This window comes from Pristiophorus japonicus, chromosome 17, assembly GCF_044704955.1.
Source record: "Pristiophorus japonicus isolate sPriJap1 chromosome 17, sPriJap1.hap1, whole genome shotgun sequence".
Taxonomy (NCBI): domain Eukaryota; kingdom Metazoa; phylum Chordata; class Chondrichthyes; family Pristiophoridae; genus Pristiophorus; species Pristiophorus japonicus.
In genome coordinates, this window is record NC_091993.1 from 31150413 (window position 1) to 31172096 (window position 21684).

A 21684-nucleotide genomic window follows, 5' to 3' on the forward strand; every position below is an offset into this window, starting at 1 on the left:
ATGAGATCCCCTCTCATTCTTCTAAATTCCAGTTAATAATATAAGCCTAGTCGTTAACCTGTGGAATTCCCTGCCGCAGAGAGTTGTTGATGCCACTTCATTGGATATATTCAAGAGGGTGTTAGATATGGCCCTTATGGCTAAGGTGATCAAGGGGTTTGGAGAGAAAGTAGGAAAGAGGTACTGAGGGAATGATATTGAATGGCCTACTCCAGCACCTATTTTCTATGTTTAGTCGATCCAGTCTTTCTTCATTAGGGGACATAGTCTCAGACTAAGGAGCTGCCCATTTAAAATTGAGATGAGGAGGAATTTCTTTGAGGGTTGTAAATCTATGGAATTCTCTGTCCCAGAGTGCTGTGGAGGTTGGGTCATTGAATATATTTAACGTGGAGATTGACAGATTTTTGAGCCATAAGGGAATAAAAGGTTATGGGAAACTGGAGGGAAAGTGGCGTTGAGTCCATGATCAGATCAGCCATGATATTGAATGGTGGAGCAGGCTCGAGGAGCCAAATGGCCGACTCCTGCTCCCATTTCTTATGTTAATATGGACAACAGCGGAAGGAACGCATGACAACCCAAGCACCCCACCCACCCGACCCTTCAACCACTGTCTGCCCCACCTGTGACAGAGACTATAGATCTGGTATTGGTCTCATCAGTCACCTGAGAACTCATTAGTGTGGAAGCAAGTCATCCTCCACTCCAAGGGACTGCCTGAGAGAGTGAGAGAAATTTTCTGGTCAGAAGGTTGTGGTTCTGGCTGAACCAGACTGTTAGTAACCTTGGTGTCATTTTTGACCCCGAAATGAGCTTCCGACCACATATCTGTAGCTTAACTAAGACCGCCTATTTCCACCTCCCTAACATTGCCTGTCTCCGCCCTGCCCTCAGCTCACCCGCTGCTGAAGCCATCATCGATGCCTTTATTTCCTCTAGACTTGAATATTCCAACGCGCACCTGGTCGGCCTCCCACATTCTACCCTTCGTAAACGACTGAGAAAACGTAGAAATTTACAGCGCAGAAGGAGGCCATTGCGCTCCATCGTGTCTGGGCCGGCCGACAAAGAGCCGCATGGCCCTTCGTCAGCAGCCCTAAAGGTTACATACAAACCCATGAACAATGACGGAAAGGCAAAGAGCACCCAGCCCAACCAGTCCACCCCATCCACTGCAACAGTCCTTATACTAAAAACATCTACACTTCACCCCAACTGGAGCCATGTGATCTCCTGGTAGAGGCAAAAAACAGATTAAAACCCAGGCCAATTTAGGGAGAAGAAATCTGGGAAAATTCCTCTCCAACCTGTCCAGTTGATCGAAACTAGTCCAGGAGATCACCCTGGCCGTATTCTATTCCCTGCAGTACTTGCCATTATATCTGTGCCGTCCAACAAAAGATCATCTAGTCTAATCCCAATTACCAGCTCTATGTCCGTAACCTTGCAGGTTACGGCACTTTAAGTGCTCATCCAACCATCTCTTAAAAGTGGTGAGGGTTTCTGCATCCACCACTCTTCCAGGCAGTGAGTTCCAGATCCCCACAACCCTCTGCGTAAAGAAGCCCCCCCTCAAATCCCCTCTAAACCTTCCACCAACCACCTTAAAACTATGCTCCCTTGTAATAGCCCCCTCCACCAATGGAAGTAGACCTTTACTATCCACTATGTCCAGGCCCCTCAATATTTTGTACACCTCAATGAGGTCTCCTCTCAACCTCCTCGGTTCCAATGAGAACAAACCCAGCATATCCAATCTGTCCTCATAACTAAGATTCTCCATTCCAGGCAGCATCCTAGTAAATCTCTTCTGCATCTTCTCTAGTGCAATCATGTCCTTCCTATAATACTGCACTGTCGGAGGTGCAGTTTTTCGGATGAGATGTTAAACCGAGGCCCCGTCTGCTCTCTCAGGTGGACGTAAAAGATCCCACGGCACTATTTCGAAGAAGAGCAGGGGAGTTCCCCCTAGGTATCCTGGCCAATATTTATCCCTCAATCAACATAACAAAAAAGCAGATTATCTGGTCATTATCACATAGCTGTTTGTGGGAGCTTGCTGTGTGCAAATTGGCTGCCGCATTTCCTACATTACAACAGTGACTACACTTGAAAAGTACTTCATTGGCTGTAAAGTGCTTTGAGACATCTGGTGGTCGTGAAAGGCGCTGTATAAGTCCAAGTCTTTCTTTAAACCTCTCTGCCTCTTAACTTTCTTTCCTCCTTTTGATTCCTGAGATGACGGTGTTGTCATATGAAGAAAGGTTGGGCCTATACTCATTGGAGTTTAGAATACTGAGAGGTGATCTTATTTAAACATATAAGATTCTGAGGGGGCTTGACAGGGTAGATGCAGAGAGGATGCCAAGTTTGCTGATACAAAGATGGGTGAGAAAGCACATTGTGAGGAGGACACAAAAAATCTGCAAAGTGATATAGACAGGCTAAGTGGGCAAAAGTTTGGCAGATGGAGTATAATGTGGGAAAATGTGAGGTTATCCACTTTGGCAGAAATAATAGAAAAGCAAATTATAATTTAAATGGAAAAAAAATTGCAAAGTGCTGCAGTACAGAGGAACCTGGGGGTCCTTGTGCATAAAACAAAAAGTTAGTATGCAGGTACAGCAAGTGATGAGGAAGGCAAATGGAATGTTGGCTTTTATTGCAGGGGGAGAGGGGAGAGGGGAGAGGGGAGAGGGGAGAGGGGAGAGGGGAGAGGGGAGAGGGGAGATAGGAGATAGAGTATAAAAGCAGAGAACTCCTGCTACAACTGTACAGGGTATTGGTGAGGCCACACCTGGAGTAATGCTTACTGATTTCTTTCATCTTCATCTTGCACCTTCATCTTGGTTTCACAATTTATTTTTAAAACAGCGAATATTCCATTACTCACTAATTTCCATGCATTTATTTTATTCTGTATTCCATTTCAATCAGATCTCCCTCGTATGAAATTTTGGTTTCATCACATTCCAAGAATTGTATGTGATTTTTTTTTTGTTCTGAGAATCAAAGCCAGACTTAATCCTGCAGAGGAGAGAATTATTTGACAACATTACAGAGCACCCTTTAACCGTACATGATTTTTCTGTGTGTATAATGCGATGGAGAACCACCTTTTTCCTCTCCAGCATTCTCTTGAAAGCACTTGTATAAATTGAGGGTTACAGTCGATTAGCGGGGCAGCGTAGAGCAACTAGAGGCCCATGCTATTTAAACTTGGCAAACCTGTGTGTGTGAGACCCAGATTGCCAGATGCTTCACTCTCGAGCACTCTTTCCCCAACTGATGATGAGCAATAATTTGAATCCTTGAATTCCGAGGCTGTAAATTACCATCCTTTAAATTTGTTAATTTGACCTTGTGGACAAATCATTACTACTCAATAAAAGGACATTGTATTTCACTCAATTATTTCAGCCCACACTGTAATATGTGTGCGCACTAGGTCCGTGCAGCAGAGCAGGTCTCCAGTCGTCTTGGTTAATCCTTGCCACTGGACCAACACCTCGCTCTGTCAAGCCAGTGTGGTGGTTGGTGTGCAACGGCCACCACACTTAAAAAAAAAAAAAAAAATCCACGCCCAGGCATCTTCCACCCTTCAACATGTAGTTCGTCACCTGGAATATCAGGTCCTTCATCGAAACACCTGCTAACTCATCCTTTTTGGTGTGGAAGCAAGTCATCCTCGATACGAGGGACACCCTAAGAAACTGCGTACAGTTTTGGTCTCTGTATTTAAGGAAGGATATACTTGCATTGGAGGCTGTTCAGAGAAGGTTCACTAGGTTGATTCTGGAGATGAGGGGGTTGACCAACAGGTTGAGTAGGTTGGGCCTGTACTCATTGGAGTTCCGAAGAATGAGAGGTTATCTTATCGAAACATATACGATAATGAGGGGGGCTCGACGAGGTGGACAGAGAGAGGATATTTCCACTTGGGAAACTAAAACTAGGGGACATAGTATCAGAATAAGAGGCCGCCCATTTAAAACTGAGATGAGGAGGAATTTTTCTGAGGGTTGTAAATCTATGGAATTCTCTGCCCCAGAGAGCTGTGGAGGCTGGGTCATTGAATATATTTAAGGTGGAGATAGACAGATTTTTGAGCCATAAGAGAATAAAGGGTTAATGGGAGCGGGCAGAGAAATGGAACTGAGTCCATGATCAGATCAGCCACGATATTAAATGGCGGAGCAGGCCCAAGGGGTCAAATGGCCTACTCCTGCTTCTATTTCTTATGTTCCTATGTGTTGTGTATGGAGAAAGAGTCAGACTGAATGCTGTGAGCTCAAAGTAATGTATGACCGTAGTCTTTTATTGCAGGTCTCCAGAGTGCCTCTCCAACCTGTGAAGCCTCCTTAAATACCTGTGCTCCCAAGGGATTATGGGATCCCTTGGGATTCCAGGGGCTGAGCCCTCTGGTAGCTGTACAGAGTAAATATAAGTCCACATATATAACACCTATGAATCTTTGGAATTCTCTACCACAGATAACTATGATAGCTGGGTCATTGAATATATATATTTCAGGTGGAGATAGACAGATTTTTAAAGAATAAATGAGTCAAGGGTTATGGGGAGAGGGCAGCGAAGTGGAGTTGAGGCCAAGATCAGATTTTATTGAATGGCGGAGCAGTCTCGAGGGGCCAGATGGCCTCCTCCTGTTCCTATTTCTTATGTTTTTTAAGACGCTCCATAAAACCGACCTCTGACCAAGCTTTTGGTCACCTGCCCTAATTTCCTCTTGTGTGGCTCGGTGTCAAATTTCTGTCTTTATAATACTCCTGTGAAGCGCCTTGGGACATTTTACTACGTTAAAGGCACTATATAAATACAAATTGTTTTCTTCTTGCCGTTTTACCAGCAAAAGTCCGACAGGCATACAATGTGCAAGTGTTAACGAGCTCACATGCTCAGCTACTGCCTCTGTTCATTGTAATTTACTAATCAGAAATGCAATTAGACAAAGCTGGATTCCCAGTTAAAACCACTTCCTCTTGTTGCCTCTCTGCCTTCAAAATCTTCATCATTGATACTTACCACTTTGCTCATGCATTCGGTCACAATCCCTAATCCTTTCTCCCATTACTGCTCTGCACCTGGTTGTTTTTGCTCCTCTTTTGAAGTGCTTTGGGAGGTTTAATTACCTATTATTTAAGGGCCAGTTGTTGTGATCAGGCAATGCGAAGCTTGGGTTTTACAAGTATTCACACCGTGGGAACGCCGAGGGAGGTGAAGAGCTCCACGGTTTGAGGTTTGGGTAAAATCGAGTCAGAGTAGGAGTTTGTATGGCAAATTCTTTCAAGATTTGACAGGGTAGATGTTTCCCCCTGGCTGGGGAGTCTAGAACCAGTGGTTACAGTCTCGGAATAAGGGGTCGGCCATTTAGGACTGAGATGAGGAGAAGTTTTTACACTCACCAAGGGTGGTGAATCTTTGGAATTGTCTACCCCAGATGGCTGTGGAGGCTCAGTCGTTGAGTGTATTCAAGACCGAGATCGATAGACTTTTGGATATTAAGGGAATTGAGGGATATAGGGATAGTGCAGGAAAGTGGAGTTGAGGCTGAAGATCAGCCATGATCTTGTCGAATGGCAGAGCAGGCTCGAGGGGCTGAACGGCCTACTGCTCCTAATTCTTATGTTATGTTCTTATAAATCTTGATTTCAATCCAGTAACGACTTGGGGAAGAGGAAAGGTAGGATATTCTATTAAGAGCTTGGCAGAAACAGGATAGGAAAACTGAGTGGATTAACTCTTGTAGCATCAGAGACACAGGGTGAGAAGTGAGAGAGGTAGCTTATTGTGACAAACTTTTATTCTCATTTTTTTAAAAAAAGTACCCCAAACAGTGATGAAATAATACTTCTAAATATTTACCATAATACAGTTATCATCGAAGCAGTAAATTGCACCAATATTTTGGCATGCGCTCGTTTAGATGTGTCTTTTTTTTTGTGAAATTCGTAGCCAATCGTTCCAATTCTTTGTCAAATCACAAACGCCAGAGGTCACCTTGGGCCCATTCAAGGATTACTCTGCGCCAATGCTCTTAGCCAAAAGGCCTAAAGCCACTGCACCGTTCCTGGAAGTACTGCAATACCAGGTTCGTGCCATGGAGGTGGATGGGTCAGGTCCCCCACACACCTCCGTGGCTTGAGTTTTCCCTTTGCAGGTGTTTTTTCATCTCTCCAGACCTGGTTTGGAGGAATGGCAACCACGAAAGTAGCAAGAATTACAAGTGACTCTTAATCCAGGTCTCCAGATTTATACCATGAATGCGAAAGAAAGAAAAACTTGCATTTATGTAGCGCCTTTCATGGACGTCCCAAAGCGTTTTGCAGCCAATGAAGCACTGTTTTGGAGTGTAGTCACTGTTGTAATGTAGGAAATGCAGCAGCCAAGTTGCGCACAGCAAGCTCCCACTGGCAGCAATGAGATAATGACCAGATAATGCATCTGTTGCACTCCCAACAGTCTGTACCGATTCAAAATTGCTGTACGGACCAATCTCAAGAAAGCTTCATTTACTTCCATGCAACTTTGTTCCAGATAGGGTTATTGGTTGGAAGTCTGTCCTTTGTATACAACGGTTTAGATGAAGGATTATCCAAAGGCCTCTTGTGCATCCCCAACCTCCTTCGCCCACCATTGGCGGCTTTGCCTTAAGCCACCTGGGCCCTTAGTTCTGGGCTTCCCATCCCAAAGCTCTTCACCTCTCCACTTCTCTCTCCTTTAAGGTGCTGCTTCAAACCTACCACCTGTCCTCATGTCTCCTTCTTTGGCTCAGTGTCAATTTTCTGGGTCTGCTTATGCTCCTGTGACATTTTACAACGTTAAAAGGGGTTATCTAAATGCAAGTTGTTGATTGAGTAACTAACCACCATTCCCTGAAGAGTTAGTCGGCTTGAAATGTTGGTGTATCCTCGTCCTAGTTCCAGGATTACTGTGCATGCAGCAACTGTTGGGTCAGAATCGGGAGGCCATGTCCTTGTTACAGTTGATTTCGGCTGCTGAGATTATTTAAAACTGCTTACGGGCCGGTCGCTAAGCAATTCGACTTGCGCATCATGCTGCAATGAAAGGAAATGCCATGGGGGTATTCAGTGTTCAAACTGCAGCCTGAGGGCTACGTGCCCCTCCACCCCCCCCCTCCCCTCCTCCGGGTAATCTGGCCCTCGAAGCCCAGACAACTGCGTCCTATCTGTGTTTATTTTTTGATTTGCCCGGTTTGAATCTTGTGGACCTGAAGGCTCGGGGAAGGGCTGTGCTTTGTGCTGCTGCCTCATTTGGTGCATAATTCTAAATCAGAACACCAAAGATCTGTTAATATTAGCAATTTGAGGTATATGCAAATGAATGGATTCAAGCTTTGAGTGTGGCCTCATGTGGTACACACCTATGCCGCTCACCTAGACAAAATGCTAACTGCCCCACATGATGACCTTGGAGAGGGTGCGGAGGAGATTGACCAGAATGGTACCAGTGGAAGAGGGATTTCAGTTATGTGGAGAGACTGCTGGGGTGGTTCTCCACAGAGCAGAGAAGGCTAAAAGGAGATTTAATAGAGGAACTCAAAATTCTGAGGGGTTTTGATTAGGTAGATCAGGAAAAATGGTTTCCACTGGCAGGATGGTCAGTAACCAAAGGACACAGATTTAAGATAATTGGCAAAAGAACCATCATCATAGTCCCTCGGAGTCGAGGAAGACTTGCTTCCACTCCTGAAGTGAGTTCTTTGGTGACTGAACAGTCCAATACGAGAGCCACAGGCTCTGTCACAAGTGGGACAGACAGTTGTTGAGGGTAAGGGAAGGTGGGACTGGTTTGCCGCACGCTCCTTCCGCTGCCTGCGCCTGACCTCTCCACGCTCTTGGCATTGAGACTCGAAGAGCTCAACGCCCTCCCGGATGCACTTTCTTCACTTAGGGCGGTCTTTGGCTAGTGACTCCCAGGTGTCAGTGGTGATGTCGCTTTATCAGGGAGGCTTTGAGGGTGTCCTTGTAACGTTTCCTCTGCCCACCTTTGGCTCGTTTGCCGTGAAGGAGCTCCGCATAGAGCACTTGTTTTGGAAGTCTTGTGTCTGGCATGTGAACTATGTGGCCTGCCCAGTGAAGCTGATCGTGTGTGGTCAGTGCTTCAATGCTGGGGAAGTTAGCCTGGACGAGGACACTGATGTTGGTACGCCTGTCCTCCCAGGGGATTTGCAGGATCTTGCGGAGACATCGTTGGTGGTGTATCTCCAGCGACTTGAGGTGCCTTCTATACATGGTCCATGCCTCTGATCCCTACAGGAGGGCAGGTATTACTACAGCCCTGTCGACCATGAGCTTGGTGGTAGATTAGAGTGCTTGGTCTTCGAACACTCTTTTCCTCATGCGGCCGAAGGCTCCACTGGTGCACTGGAGGCGGTGTTGAATCTCCGCATCAATGTCTGCTCTTGTTCAGAGGCTCCCGTGGTATGGGAAATGGTCCACGTTGTCTGGCAAAAGAACCAGAGGGGAGATGAGAGTGTTTTATATGCCGCGAGTTGTGGAATGCCCTGCTGAAAGGAAATTGGATATATACTTGAAATGGAAACATTTACAGGGCTATGGGGAAAGAGCAGGCGAGTGGGACTTCTCTTTAAAAGAGCTGGCGCGGGCACGACGGGCTGAGTTACTGTAAACGCGAGCTGAAGTTGGGTGACAGAAGACACAACCTACGTTAACCATGCTCTGGTAAAGCAGGACGGAGTGACAACTGTGTTGGATAATTTTTTTTATCGGCAATGTGCACTGAACATCTGCAATAATCGTTGAGAAAAGCTGGTACATGTCTATCACCCGCACTTCTAAAAATGTGAGCTGCATATGTATTACAAGCACACACACCAGCAGTAAATTAGGCTGGCTTTAATCTTCTGTGAAGTCGATTAGCGAGAGGTCACTCTGCAGAGCCTCCTGGGGAAAGAGATGAGGCAGATTGCAGCATATATTTTTCAATCTAAGACGATAAGGTGTTTCCAGTCTCAGCATCCAGATTTAATCTCTAACTACGTTTATCTAATAGCCCCCGTGGCATCATGTGAGATAAGTAAATGCAGGCCTATTGTTCTCTCTTTTTATATACTTTATTTTTATAATCCCATCCCAGTGACTCTTGGAAAGACTTACTACACTTGCTATTTGTGAAGTAACTTGACAATGTGAATATAAAAGCATTTGCAAACTAAGGAAACTTTCCTTCTTGATCTGTTTTCGAAGCACATTTAATTTTCGGATTGCAGGCATCCTTGGCAAGACTGGCATTTATTGCCCGACCCTAATTGCCGCTTGAGAAGGTGGTGGTGAGCTGCCGCCTTGAACCGCTGCAGTCCGTGTGGTGAAGGTGCTCCCACAGTGCTGTTGGGGAGGGAGTTCCGGGATTGTGACCCAGCGACGATAAAGCAACTGCGACAGATGTCCAAGTCAGGCTGTTGTGTGAGACTTGGGAGAGGAACGTGGAGGTGATGGTGTTCCCATGCATCTGCTGCCCTTGTCCTTCCAGGTGGTGGAGGTCGCGGGTTTAGGAGGTGCTGCCGAAGAAGCGAGTTGCTGCAGTACATCCTGTAGACCGTGCACACTGCAGCCACGGTGCGCCGGTGGTGGAGGGAGTGGCTGTTTATCCTGATTATTAATACATCACATTCTTGAAGGGACTTGGTGCTAAAAGAATTAATCAAATATAACCAAAATCTAGATCTACAGAACCTGATCATGCCGAGCTTTAGCGTTCCTTCCTTCCACTTTAGTTCTCTTCACACAGTGCTTCAAATCGTATTGTATTTGGAGAGGTTGACTATGCATGGCTGTAGTTGTAAGGTAATCGTGCGCAAATTGGCTGCCGCGCTTCCCATATTATAACAGTGACTACACTCCAAAAAGTACTTCATTGACTGTAAAACACTTTGAGACATCCGGTGGACGTGAAAGGCGCTATATAAATAGCAAGTCTTTCTTTCATTCTAGTTACATAGAACGTACAGCACAGATTCTGTCCATTCAACCCAACTGGTCCATGCCGGTGTTTACACGCCACATGAGCCTCCTCCCACCCCTACTTCATCTCTCACCCTGTCATCAGTTGCCCGGTATAAACGGCTGGCTCCAGTAACCACAGGCGGGATAAGTGTTGGGAACTCTTATACCTTTCTTTATCTTTCCTACCCCACTCAAGCTAAATGTATTTTCTGTCTTTGACCTTTTTTTTTTTGGCAGCTTTGTTTGGGAAACAACGGAGACTTTGCAGACTTCGCCTGCGAGGGAGAGGCTTCTCGCTCTCAATAGCCGCAATGATCTGGGAATCTACGAGCTCCGTGTCCAGGATGGTATCTGTGACATCACCAACACTCACAGTTGTAATGAAGAGGCACTGAAGAAGCTGGCTGAACACAAAAACCTGAGTGAGTGTTGGCACTGCACTTGTTAAAGAACTCCATGCTGATCAAAATGGCATGTTGGTCCACAGCAGCATAATGTAATACCGAGGGAAAACTGTTAAATGAATAATGTTTCCCGAGGCAGAAGGGTCGGGAACCAGAGGACACAGATGTAAGATTGTTGGCAAAAGAATCGGAGGGAAATGAGGGAAAACATTTCTTACGCAGCGAGTTGTGATCTGGAATAGACTGCTTGAAAGGTTCATAGAATAGAATCATAGAAAGATTATGACACAGAAGGAATCCATTCGGCCCATTGTGTCTGCCGGTCGAGAAAGAGCTACCCAGTCTAATCCCACCTTTCAGCTCTCGGTCCGTAGCCCTGCAGGTTACGGCACTTCAAGTACACATCCAAGTACTTTTAAAATGTGGTGAGAGTTTCTGTCTCTGCCACCCTTTCAGACAGTGAGTTCCAGACCCCCACCACTCTCTGGGTGAAATTTTGTTTCCTCATCTCCCCTCTAACCCTTCTACCAACTACTTTAAATCTATGCCCCCTGGTTAATGACCCCTCTGCTAAGGGCAATAGGTCCTTCCTATCCACTCTATCTAGGCCCCTCATTATTCTATACACCTCAGTTAAATCTCCCCTCGGCCTCCTCTGGTTCAAAGAAAACAACCCCAGCCTATCCAATCTTTCCTCATAGCTAAAATTCTCCAGTCCTGGCAACATCCTCGTAAATCTCCTCTGTACCCTCTCTAGTGAAATCACATCTTTTCTGTAATGTGGTGACCAGAACTACACGCAGTACTCTAGCTGTGGCCTAACTAGTGTTGTATACAGTTCTAGCATAACTTCCCTACTATTATATTCTATACCTCGGCTAATAAAGGAAAGCATTCAGTATGCCTTTTTAACTACCTTATCGACTTGTCCTACTACCTTTTAAGGATCTGTGGACATACACTCCAAGGTCGCTCTGTTCCTCCACACCTCTCCGTATCCTCCCTTGCCTTGTTGCACCTCCCCAAATGCATTACCTTGCACATCTCTGGATTGAGTTCCATTTGCCACTTTTCTGCCCAACTGACCAGTCCATTGATATCTTCCTGCAGTCTGGAGCGTTCCTCCTCGCTGTCACCCACACAGCCAATTGGTGGAAGCAGGTTCAATAGTTACTTTCAAAACGAAATTGGATAAATACTTTGAAGGGGGAAAAAATTTGCAGGGTTATGAGGAAACGAGCAGGGGGTAGTGGGACTAATTGGATAGCTGTTTCAAAAAGCCGACACAGGCACGATGGGTCGAATGGTCTCTTTTTGTTCTGTATCATTCCATGATTGTACTTTACCAATTAATGTTATTCACTTAACAGATCATTAACAGTTCTACTCTTTTATCCATTTTAACTGTTGTATCAGATGCAAGTAGCAGGAAGCCAACAGTGCAATGCAAACTGCAATGCTGTGACAGTATTGTAAAAATGGTCTCAGATGTAATAGATAAGTGTATTTATGGTATTTGCTTCATTACAATATACAGATTGCAGTGCAGCACAGCAAATCATTTAAACGTTTTATTGATTTAACAGGACCACTCATCATTGGAGAAAATAGCAAAGGGTTTTGTGCATTGAGATTTTATTCTCTTAAATGTTTTATTGTCATCGGTTATTCATTTCATTGGGCTTGATTGCAGGAAATCAAAATCACAGACATGTCTTCTCTTATAAATCTGTGGGAACAGTTTTACAAATATACCTGGCTAACAAAAGGAGTGTAAAAATAATGTAGCCTTTTCTGGGTTAATGGTCCATTTTATAATCAGTTTTGTTCCTGTGTACAGTCACAGTGACTGTGTCAAAACACACACGCATGTAGATTCAGCACTGAAATGTGTAGGAAAACTCTTGATTCTTTTGCATTTAGATAGCTCAAAAGCAAATTGTTTTTGGTTTCCAGGTCTGCCGTCGCATTTTACCGTGAAGATTCTGTCATTTGGAAGCAGCAGATCTTGCATACTGCTGGATAATTGCATGCTGCTTCACCTGTCTTGGTTGGAGGGCACTTCAGAGGCAGATGTTTTAGGTGGCTTTAAACTTTGCCTGCCTCCCGACGCTCCGGAGAGAATAACAGATGGCCAGATTTGCCAAGAAATGCTTTTCTTATTGGACAGAGCAGGCTGGATATGTATCCTTTTATTTAAAAAAAAAATCAAATGTTGGTATTGAACAATTTAACACAAAGCACTGCATCGTTACCATGACCATACTTTGCTTTCACCTTCATTATATGAGACACAAGTACTCATTCATAGCAGAGAAGGAGCAACCTTGCAGCAATAAACGGATTGCTGGCCAGGGAGCTATCATTGTTTACCATGCCATATGGTATAATACACTGATTGTCGTCGCAAGCACAGTTAGGGTTCGATGGTGAAGCTTGTCAAAATATAATAGGGCAATCTTTAAAGAAACAGAGAAACATAGAAAATAGGTGCAGGAGTAGGCCATTCAGCCCTTCGAGCCTGCACCACCATTCAATAAGATCATGGCTGATCATTCCCTCAGTACCCCTTTCCTGCTTTCTCTCCATACCCCTTGATCCCCTTAGCTGTGAGGGCCATATCTAACTCCCTCTTGAATATATCCAATGAACTGGCATCAACAACTCTGCGGCAGGGAATTCTATAGGTTAACAACTCTCCAAGTGAAGAAGTTTCTCCTCATCTCCGTCCTAAATGGCCTACCCCTTATCCTAAGACTATGTCCCCTGGTTCTGGATTTCCACAACATTGGGAACATTCTTACTGCATCTAACCTGTCCAGTCCTGTCAAAATCTTATATGTTTCTATGAGATCTCCCCCTCATCCTTCTAAACTCCAGTGAGTAAAGGCCCAGTTGATCCAGTCTCTCCTCATATGACAGTCCAGCCATCCCTGGAATCAGTCTGGTGAACCTTTGCTGCACTCCCTCAATAGCAAGAACGTCCTTCAGATAAGGAGACCAAAACTAAGGCTTTGTACAACTGCAGTAAGACCTCCCTGCTCCTACACTCAAATCCCCTAGCTATGAAGGCCAACATACCATTTGCCGCCTTCATTGCCTGTTGTACCTGCATGCCCACTTTCAGTGACTGATGCACCATGACACCCAGGTCTTGTTGCACCTCCCCTTTTCCAAATCTGCCGCCATCCAGATAATATTCTGCCTTTGTGTTTTTGCCCCCAAAATGGATAACCTCACATTTATCCACATTATACTGCATCTGCCATGCATTTGCTCACTCACCTAACCTGTCCAAGTCACCCTGCAGCCTCTTAGCGTCCTCCTCACAGCTCACACCGCCACCCAGTTTAGTGTCATCCGCAAACTTACACTCAATTCCTTCATCTAAATCGTTAATGTATATTGTAAAGAGCTGAGGTCCCAGCACTGAGCCCTGCGGCACTCCACTAGTCACTGCCTGCCATTCTGAAAAGGACCCGTTTATCCCGACTCTCTGCATCCCTGTCTGCCAACCAGTTCTCTATCCACATCAAAGGTACAAAGCACTATAATTAACATCCTTTTTTTTCCAATTATTTTTTCGCTCCCACTGTAACATTTTGTTTGATCTCATTAACACTCATTCATTAAGGAAAATAGTTTCAACGGGTTACCGATCCTGACAGTACTCGGGAGCTGAATTAAAATGCACGCAGCTATAATTATACTTTTTTTCATTCATTCACGGGATGTGGACATTGCTGGCAAGGCCAGCATTTACTGGCCATCAGAAGATGATGGGTCTGAACCTTCTTGAACTGCTGCAGTCTGTGTGGTGTGTTGTCGCGGTTTGAAGGATGTGATCTGACCAGCAACCCCCCCCCCCCCTCCCCTTCTCTAATTAATCGCCGGGCCCTCGAACATCGTGGGCTGCCCTGACTTGTGTGAGAACACCACTGCAGGTCAGGGCTATAAATAGAGCTGGAATGCCGGGCCCTAGAACATCGTGGGCGAAGGTGCGGCGAATGAGGGTATGGTGGCCCAGAAGAGGCGAGGGCTCAGGCAACACGAGGCCAGCCCTTACTGCGATATGTGTCCGTGCAACAGAGCTGGTCTCCAGTCGTCGTGGTTAACCCTTGCCACTGGATAAAGGCCTAGCTCTGTCAGGCCCGTGTGGTGGCTGATGTGCAACGGTCACCACACGTTTTTTTTTTTTAAATCCACGCACAGGCATCTTCCACCCCTTCAATTGGAGTTCAGGACTAGAACATCGGATCCTTCATCGAAACATCTGCGGACTATTGTGGAAGCAAGTCATCCTCGTTCGAGGGACTGCTTGTGATGGTGAGCGGTTTGATACAACTGAGTGGCTTGTAGGCTATTTCAGAGGACAGTTAAGAGTCAACCACATTGCTGTGGGTCTGGAGTCACATATAGGTCAGACTGGTGGGTACAGATGGCAGAAGATGGGCTTTTACACAAAAAAACCCAGTAGTTTGATGGTCACCATTACTAGCCAGATTTATTAAATTAACTGAATTTAAATTCTCCAGCTGTCCATGTTTCTGGATCATTAGTCCAGGCTTCTGGATTATGGATTACTAGCCCAGTAACATAACCACTATACTACCGTTCCCGATGATGTGATTAGTGAAACATTCCTGACTTTCCGCTGATGATTCAGATTCCTCATACAGTGGGTCTCGGCAATTCTTTTGTCCGCCCCACAGATGAATACGTTTTCAAATAAAATCTATATTTTAAAATTAAAGCTGTAATTGGTCTTACTAAAATGAATCTGGATGGCAGTGCAGTAGGATCGGCACGGGTTATCTGACACTTTCCTCCACCACATTATGGTCTGTAATGCTCCATATATTTTTACATGTGCTAATCTTTGCAAACACGTGCCTTGATTGCTGTTGAAAATCAATAGCCATTTTCCAAAGTTAATTTCTGACTCTCTTGTAGGTTTTATTTTTCTTAACTGCTGTAGGGCAGTACTCAAACATATTTTTGAAGTTACTCACCTTTGGCCAGCAGAGTCTTGCTTCATCTCCTCCCTCCACCCACCCCCTCCACTCCATTTCGGCAACTTTTTACTTGCCAAAACACCTCATTGAATTTTTGTTAGTTAAGAACACAAACAATAGGAGTAGGCCATACGGTCACTCAAGCCTGCTCCGCCATTCAATAAGATCATGGCTGATCTTCGACCTCAACTCCACTTCCCCGGTCGATCTCCAGATCCCTTGATTCCCCTAGACTCAAAAAAAAAAAATCAATCGATCTCAGCCTTGAATATATTCAGAGACTTGGCATAATTGAGGAAATGCACTAGAAAAGTACATTTTAAAATGCACCTTTGTGGTACAGATGTGCTAATTAGATTCTGATGAAGGGTCATCGATCTGAAACATTAACTCTGTTTCTCTCTCCACAGACGTTGCCTGACCTGCTGAGTATTTCCACTATTTTCTGTTTTTATTTCAGATTCCAGCATCCGCAGTATTTTGCTTTTGCGCTAGTTAGGTAGTCGGGTGAAATGCAAGGCATCACCAAGAGTAGATATAGTGGTAAAGTAGAGAGAGAAACAGTAAAGGGATAAATACAAAGCTACTTTGTTTTGCTTTAATTCCTTTTGCTAATCAGAAACCATAATAATGTGATCAACTAACAGAAAAAGTAATCCTCTGGTGGACGTAAAAGGTCCCATGGCACTATTTCGAAGAAGAGCAGGGGAGTTATCCCAGTATCCTGGGCCAATATTTATCCCTCAGTCAACATAACAAAAACAGATTAACTGGTCATTATCACATTGCTGTTTGTGGGAGCTTGCTGTGTGCAAATTGGCTGCCACGTTTCCCACATTACAACAGTGACTGCACTACACATTGTTTGTAAAGCGCTTTGAGACGTCAGGTGGTCGTGAAAGGTGCTTATATAAATGCAAGTCTTTCTAATGCAGCAAGGCAGCGCCTGTGTTTTTAATCTGTTCTTGGGATGTGGGTGACACTGGGTGGAACATTGTTCCGATAACCGAGTGGCTTGCTCAGCCCATTGAGCTGTGAAGTTGTTCACTTAGTGTGCGAGCAGAGCTGTGACTCGGCCAAACTAGGAGCGGGTTCCTTTTGTGAACCAGCTGGATTTTGTGGTAATCTTTCTGGTGCTAGCCTACAAGCTACCAGATTTATTGTAATCAGCTTCACAACTTGCTGTGGTGTGATTTGAACTCGCAACCTCTAGTACCGTAACCACGACTGGACCGTACGTCAATAAATCTTTGTAATGACATTCCTTAATATAATACTCTTTAAGATGTCCTTAATACTGTGGATGGCAAGCAGTTTGGTAGTGTTGATCTTGCCCTTTGCCAGGCTGCGATTATTGAAGAGGCCAAAGATGTCTATAACCTGTCCTGTCTGAACAGACTCTGGGTATCACACGACTTGGATCTTGCTGTGGTTGTCAACTGCTTTAACTGCGCTGTTTGTGTCAACTTGAATAATTTTTTCAGGTAACCCTTTTTATGTTTTTACAAAAATGGTAGCACTGTATCAGATTTTCCAATTACTGTTAAATTATGAGGGGCTTAGATAGAGTGGATAGGAAGGACCTGTTTCCCTTAGCAAGACGGGTCAATAACCAGGGGGCATAGATTTAAAGTAACTGGTAGAAATATTAGAGGGGAGTTGAGGATAATTTTTTTCACTGAGGGTGATGAGGGTCTGGAACTAATTGCCTGAATGGGTGGTAGAGGCAGACACCCTCACTGCATTTAAAAAGTACTTGGATATGCACCTGAAGTGCCGTAACCTACAGGGCTACAGACCAAGAGCTGGAAACATAAGAACATAAGAATTAGGAACAGGAGTAGGCCATCTAGCCCCTCGAGCCTGCTCCGCCATTCAATAAGATCATGGCTGATCTGGCCGTGGACTCAGCTCCACTTACCCACCCGCTCCCCGTAACCCTTAATTCCCTTATTGGTTAAAAATCTATCTATCTGTGACTTGAATACATTCAATGAGCTAGCCTCAACTGCTTCCTTGGGCAGAGAATTCCACAGATTCACAACCCTCTGGGAGAAGAAATTCCTTCTCAACTCGGTTTTAAATTGGCTCCCCCGTATTTTGAGGCTGTGCACCCTAGTTCTAGTCTCCCCGACCAGTGGAAACAACCTCTCCGCCTCTATCTTGTCTATCCCTTTCATTATTTTAAATGTTTCTATAAGGTCACCCCTCATCCTTCTGAACTCCAACGAGTAAAGACCCAGTCTACTCAATCTATCATCATAAGGTAACCCCCTCATCTCCGGAATCAGCCTAGTTTATCGTCTCTGTACCCCCTCCAAAGCCAGTATATCCTTCCTTAAGTAAGGTGACCAAAACTGCACGCAGTACTCCAGGTGCGGCCTTACCAATACCCTATACAGTTGCAGCAGGACCTCCCTGCTTTTGTGCTCCATCCCTCTCGCAATGAAGGCCAACATTCCATTCGCCTACCTGATTACCTGCTGCACCTGCAAACTAACTTTTTGGGATTCATGCACATTTCATGCACAAGGACCCCCAGGTCCCTCTGCACCTCAGCATGTTGTAATTTCTCCCCATTCAAATAATATTCCCTTTTACTGTTTTTTTTTTTTCCCCCCAAGGTGGATGACCTCACACTTTCCGACATTGTATTCCATCTGCCAAACCTTAGCCCATTCACTTAACCTATCCAAATCTCTTTGCAGCCTCTCTGTGTGCTCTACACAACCCGCTTTCCCATTAATCTGTGTCATCTGCAAATTTTGTTGCACTACACTCTGTCCCCTCTTCCAGGTCATCTATGTATATTGTAAACAGTTGTGGTCCCAGCACCGATCCCTGTGGCACACCACTAACCACCGATTTCCAACCCGAAAAGGACCCATTTATCCCGACTCTCTGCTTTCTGTTCACCAGCCAATTCTCTATCCATGCTAATACATTTCCTCTGACTCCACGTACCTCTATCTTCTGCAGTAACCTTTTGTGTGGCACTTTATCGAATGCCTTTTGGAAATCTAAATACACCACATCCATCGGTACACCTCTATCCACCATGCTCGTATATCCTCAAAGAATTCTAGTAAATTAGTTAAACATGATTTCCCCTTCATGAATCCATGCTGCGTCTGCTTGATTGCACTATTCCTATCTAGATGTCCTGCTATTTCTTCCTTAATGATAGTTTCAAGCATTTTCCCCACTACAGATGTTAAACTAACCAGCCTATAGTTACCTGCCTTTTGTCTGCCCCCTTTTTTAAACAGAGGCGTTACATTAGCTGCTTTCCAATCCGCTGGTACCTCCCCAGAGTCCAGAGAATTTTGGTAGATTATAACGAATGCATCTGCTATAACTTCCGCCATCTCTTTTAATACCCTGGGATGCATTTCATCAGGACCAGACGACTTGTCTACCTTGAGTCCCATTAGCCTGTCCAGCACTACCCCCCTTAGTGATAGTGATTGTCTCAAGGTCCTCCCTTCCCACATTCCTGTGACCAGCAATTTTTGGCATGGTTTTTGTGTCTTCCACTGTGAAGATCAAAGCAAAATAATTGTTTAAAGTCTCAAGTGGGATTTGGCTGGATTAAAAACAGAAAATGCTGGAAATCAGGCAGCATCTGTGGAGAGAAAGCAGAATTAACGTTTCGGGTCGATGACCCTGCGTCAGAACTGGAGTGTTTGGAAACAACACAGTCTTAAGAAGCACTGGAAGGGGGAGGGGAGGAAAGAACAAAAGGGAAGGTCTGTGATCGGGTGGAAGACAGGAGAGATTAGAGACAAAAGGGATAACTGGCCAAATTGAAATGGTAATGGCAGGCTGGATTGTTTTTCAGTTGCTGCAGACACTGGCCAAATGGCGGCCTTCTGTGTCATAAATTTCTATGATTCGATGATTAAATTGGTTGCTTTACTAAAGTGCGGGACTTGGGAAGTATACCACAAGAGGAGGCACTTAATTCCCCCACCACCCTCGCAAATGCTGGTCGTGATGGATTTAACGCAAGTCTCTCTTGACTCTTGTCTGATAGTGCCCCATAGCCACCACTATCTGCTGCTTTCTTCTCCTGAAATAATATTTTTAGAAGTATTAAGTGTTGGCTTTGCTGGAGTTCTGCAGATGACACTTTTGATAACTGCAATAGACTTGGAAAGAAGTGTCACAGCCAATGATATATATACTAAATCGGTATGCAAAGTGTCTCATCCACCGATTATGGCTATTCCTGAGATGGTGGCACGTGGGAATGGGTTATCCCAAACTTTTGATTTCTTATCTTTCATGGACGAGTATGGCATCTACTTGGAACTTTCCAGCCAACCTGCCTGAGATCCAAAACTAGACATGTGCATAGTTGTGTGCACGAGCCTTTTTTCTACGATTTAGTGCTGCAATTTAATTTTTTTTAAATATACTAAAAATTGTGTGCCAAACAGTCGTCACATTTTGTCACAGATACAAAACGAGCTTCTGAGCTGCAGCCGAAACTGACGAACACATTCCAATCTCCACAACTTCCTCACCAAACAGTAATTATAATCGAGTTTGTTTTACTTAACAATAATTAGTCTGGTGGCCTTTGTAGGGACAGAGTTTCACCGTAGCAGAATAATACACGATAAAACTCGGTGTCATCTGACTATGGGCAGCATCAAAGAGGATCTTCTAGTCAGTGATTAAAAGGACAGTTTCAGTAGAAATTCAGGATTGATCTATACTGTTGTTCTTGCAGAAAGCACCCTGAGCACTTGCAGCGTGCGAGTAGAGTTTCTGATGTTGCACCTTTGAAAGCGCCTGTAGGCATTGACGAGGATGACCTTGCCAGTTCTGTGTACAATGATAAAGTGCTCAACCTACCGTTTCAAACAGACAGGTAAGACTAGACGCCTGAAAAGTTGGTTTTCAAATATGATGGCATTTGATTTTGGCTTGCATGAATGCTTTAAATTTTTATAAATGCATATTTTAAGATAATTGGCAAAAAAATCCGAGAGAAATGAGGCGGGGCAGGGAAATCTCCTTGTCCCCGAGAGGGCAGTGGAAGCAGATTCAATAGTAACTTTCAAAATGGAATTGAATAAATATTTGAAGAGGCAACATTTGTAGGGCTATGAGGAAAGAGCTGGAGAGTGTCATTGATTGGAACGCTCTTTCAGAGAGCCGGCACAGACACGATGGGCCGAATGACGGCCTCCTGTGTTCTGATTCTATACTGTATAATTGCTAATATTCTATCCAAATGTTTAGTTGCTGCATTTTGTACAGTACTGTTTTTTTTTTAATGATCCTTGCACTACATTATTTTCCAATCTTGACACCAATGTAAGCATTGAGCATTGTTAGATAAGCGTGTGCAAGAGGTAAAGTTCTCTCTGCTCTGCCTCAGCAGCATTCTCGCAGCAACCTCAGAAATGTATCCTAATTAACACCATCTTTCAGTTTCCCATATTTGACCCTCCTGCGTGAGATTGCCAAATATTGTCAACGTTATTGAGTGTGTTATGCAATGCATCCATGTTCATTGGAAATTATAGAAGTTTACGGCACAGAAGGATGAGATGAGGAGGAATTTCTTCTGAGCGTTGTCAATCTGTGGAATTCGCTGCCTCAGAGCTGTGGAAGCTGGGTCATTGAATAACTTTAAGACAGCGATAGACAGTTTCTTAACGATAAGGGGTTATGGGGAGCGGGCAGGGATGTGGTCCTGAGTCCATGATCGGATCAGCCATGATCGTATTAAATGGCGGAGCAGGCTCGAGGGACTGTATGGCCTACTCCTGCTCCTATTTCTTATGTTCTTGTGTTTTAAGGAGGCCATTCGGCCCATTGCATCTGTGCCAGCTGAAAAAGAGCTATCCAGCCTAATCCCACTTTCCAGCTCTTGGTTCTGTAGCCTTGTAGGTTACGGCACTTTAAGTGCACATCCAAGTACTTTTTAAATGCGGTGAGGGTTTCTGCCTCTGCCACCCTTTCAGGCAGTGAGTTCCAGACCCCTACTACTCTCTGGGTGAGAGGATCGTTCCTCAACTCCCTTCTAATCCTTTTACCAATTACTCTTAGATTGAGGCTGACTGGAAATTGGATTGAGGCTGACTGTACTTTTTGACACTGAACCTATTGGAGGATGGGGGAAAACTGAGGTTCTGCATTGATTGGAGCCCTACATCCTGAGGCTAGGGTGCGACACAAAGTTGTACATGTGTGCTTTTACCAAATCGTGAAAAGATCACGGGGCCAAAATTCAGATGCACC

General features: G+C 44.6%; 1 protein-coding gene across 2 annotated transcripts in view; it reads left to right on the forward strand.

The window, feature by feature from the left end:
- spg11 (SPG11 vesicle trafficking associated, spatacsin) overlaps positions 1–21684 on the forward strand; it is a 190024-nt gene that overhangs the window by 817 nt on the left and 167523 nt on the right. For both annotated transcript variants that reach the window (XM_070858561.1, XM_070858562.1), the window contains exons 2-5: positions 10245–10429; positions 12368–12595; positions 16712–16910; positions 20165–20305. In XM_070858561.1, coding sequence (XP_070714662.1) covers positions 10245–10429; positions 12368–12595; positions 16712–16910; positions 20165–20305 — 753 coding nt within the window. The remainder of the gene's footprint in view (positions 1–10244; positions 10430–12367; positions 12596–16711; positions 16911–20164; positions 20306–21684) is intronic.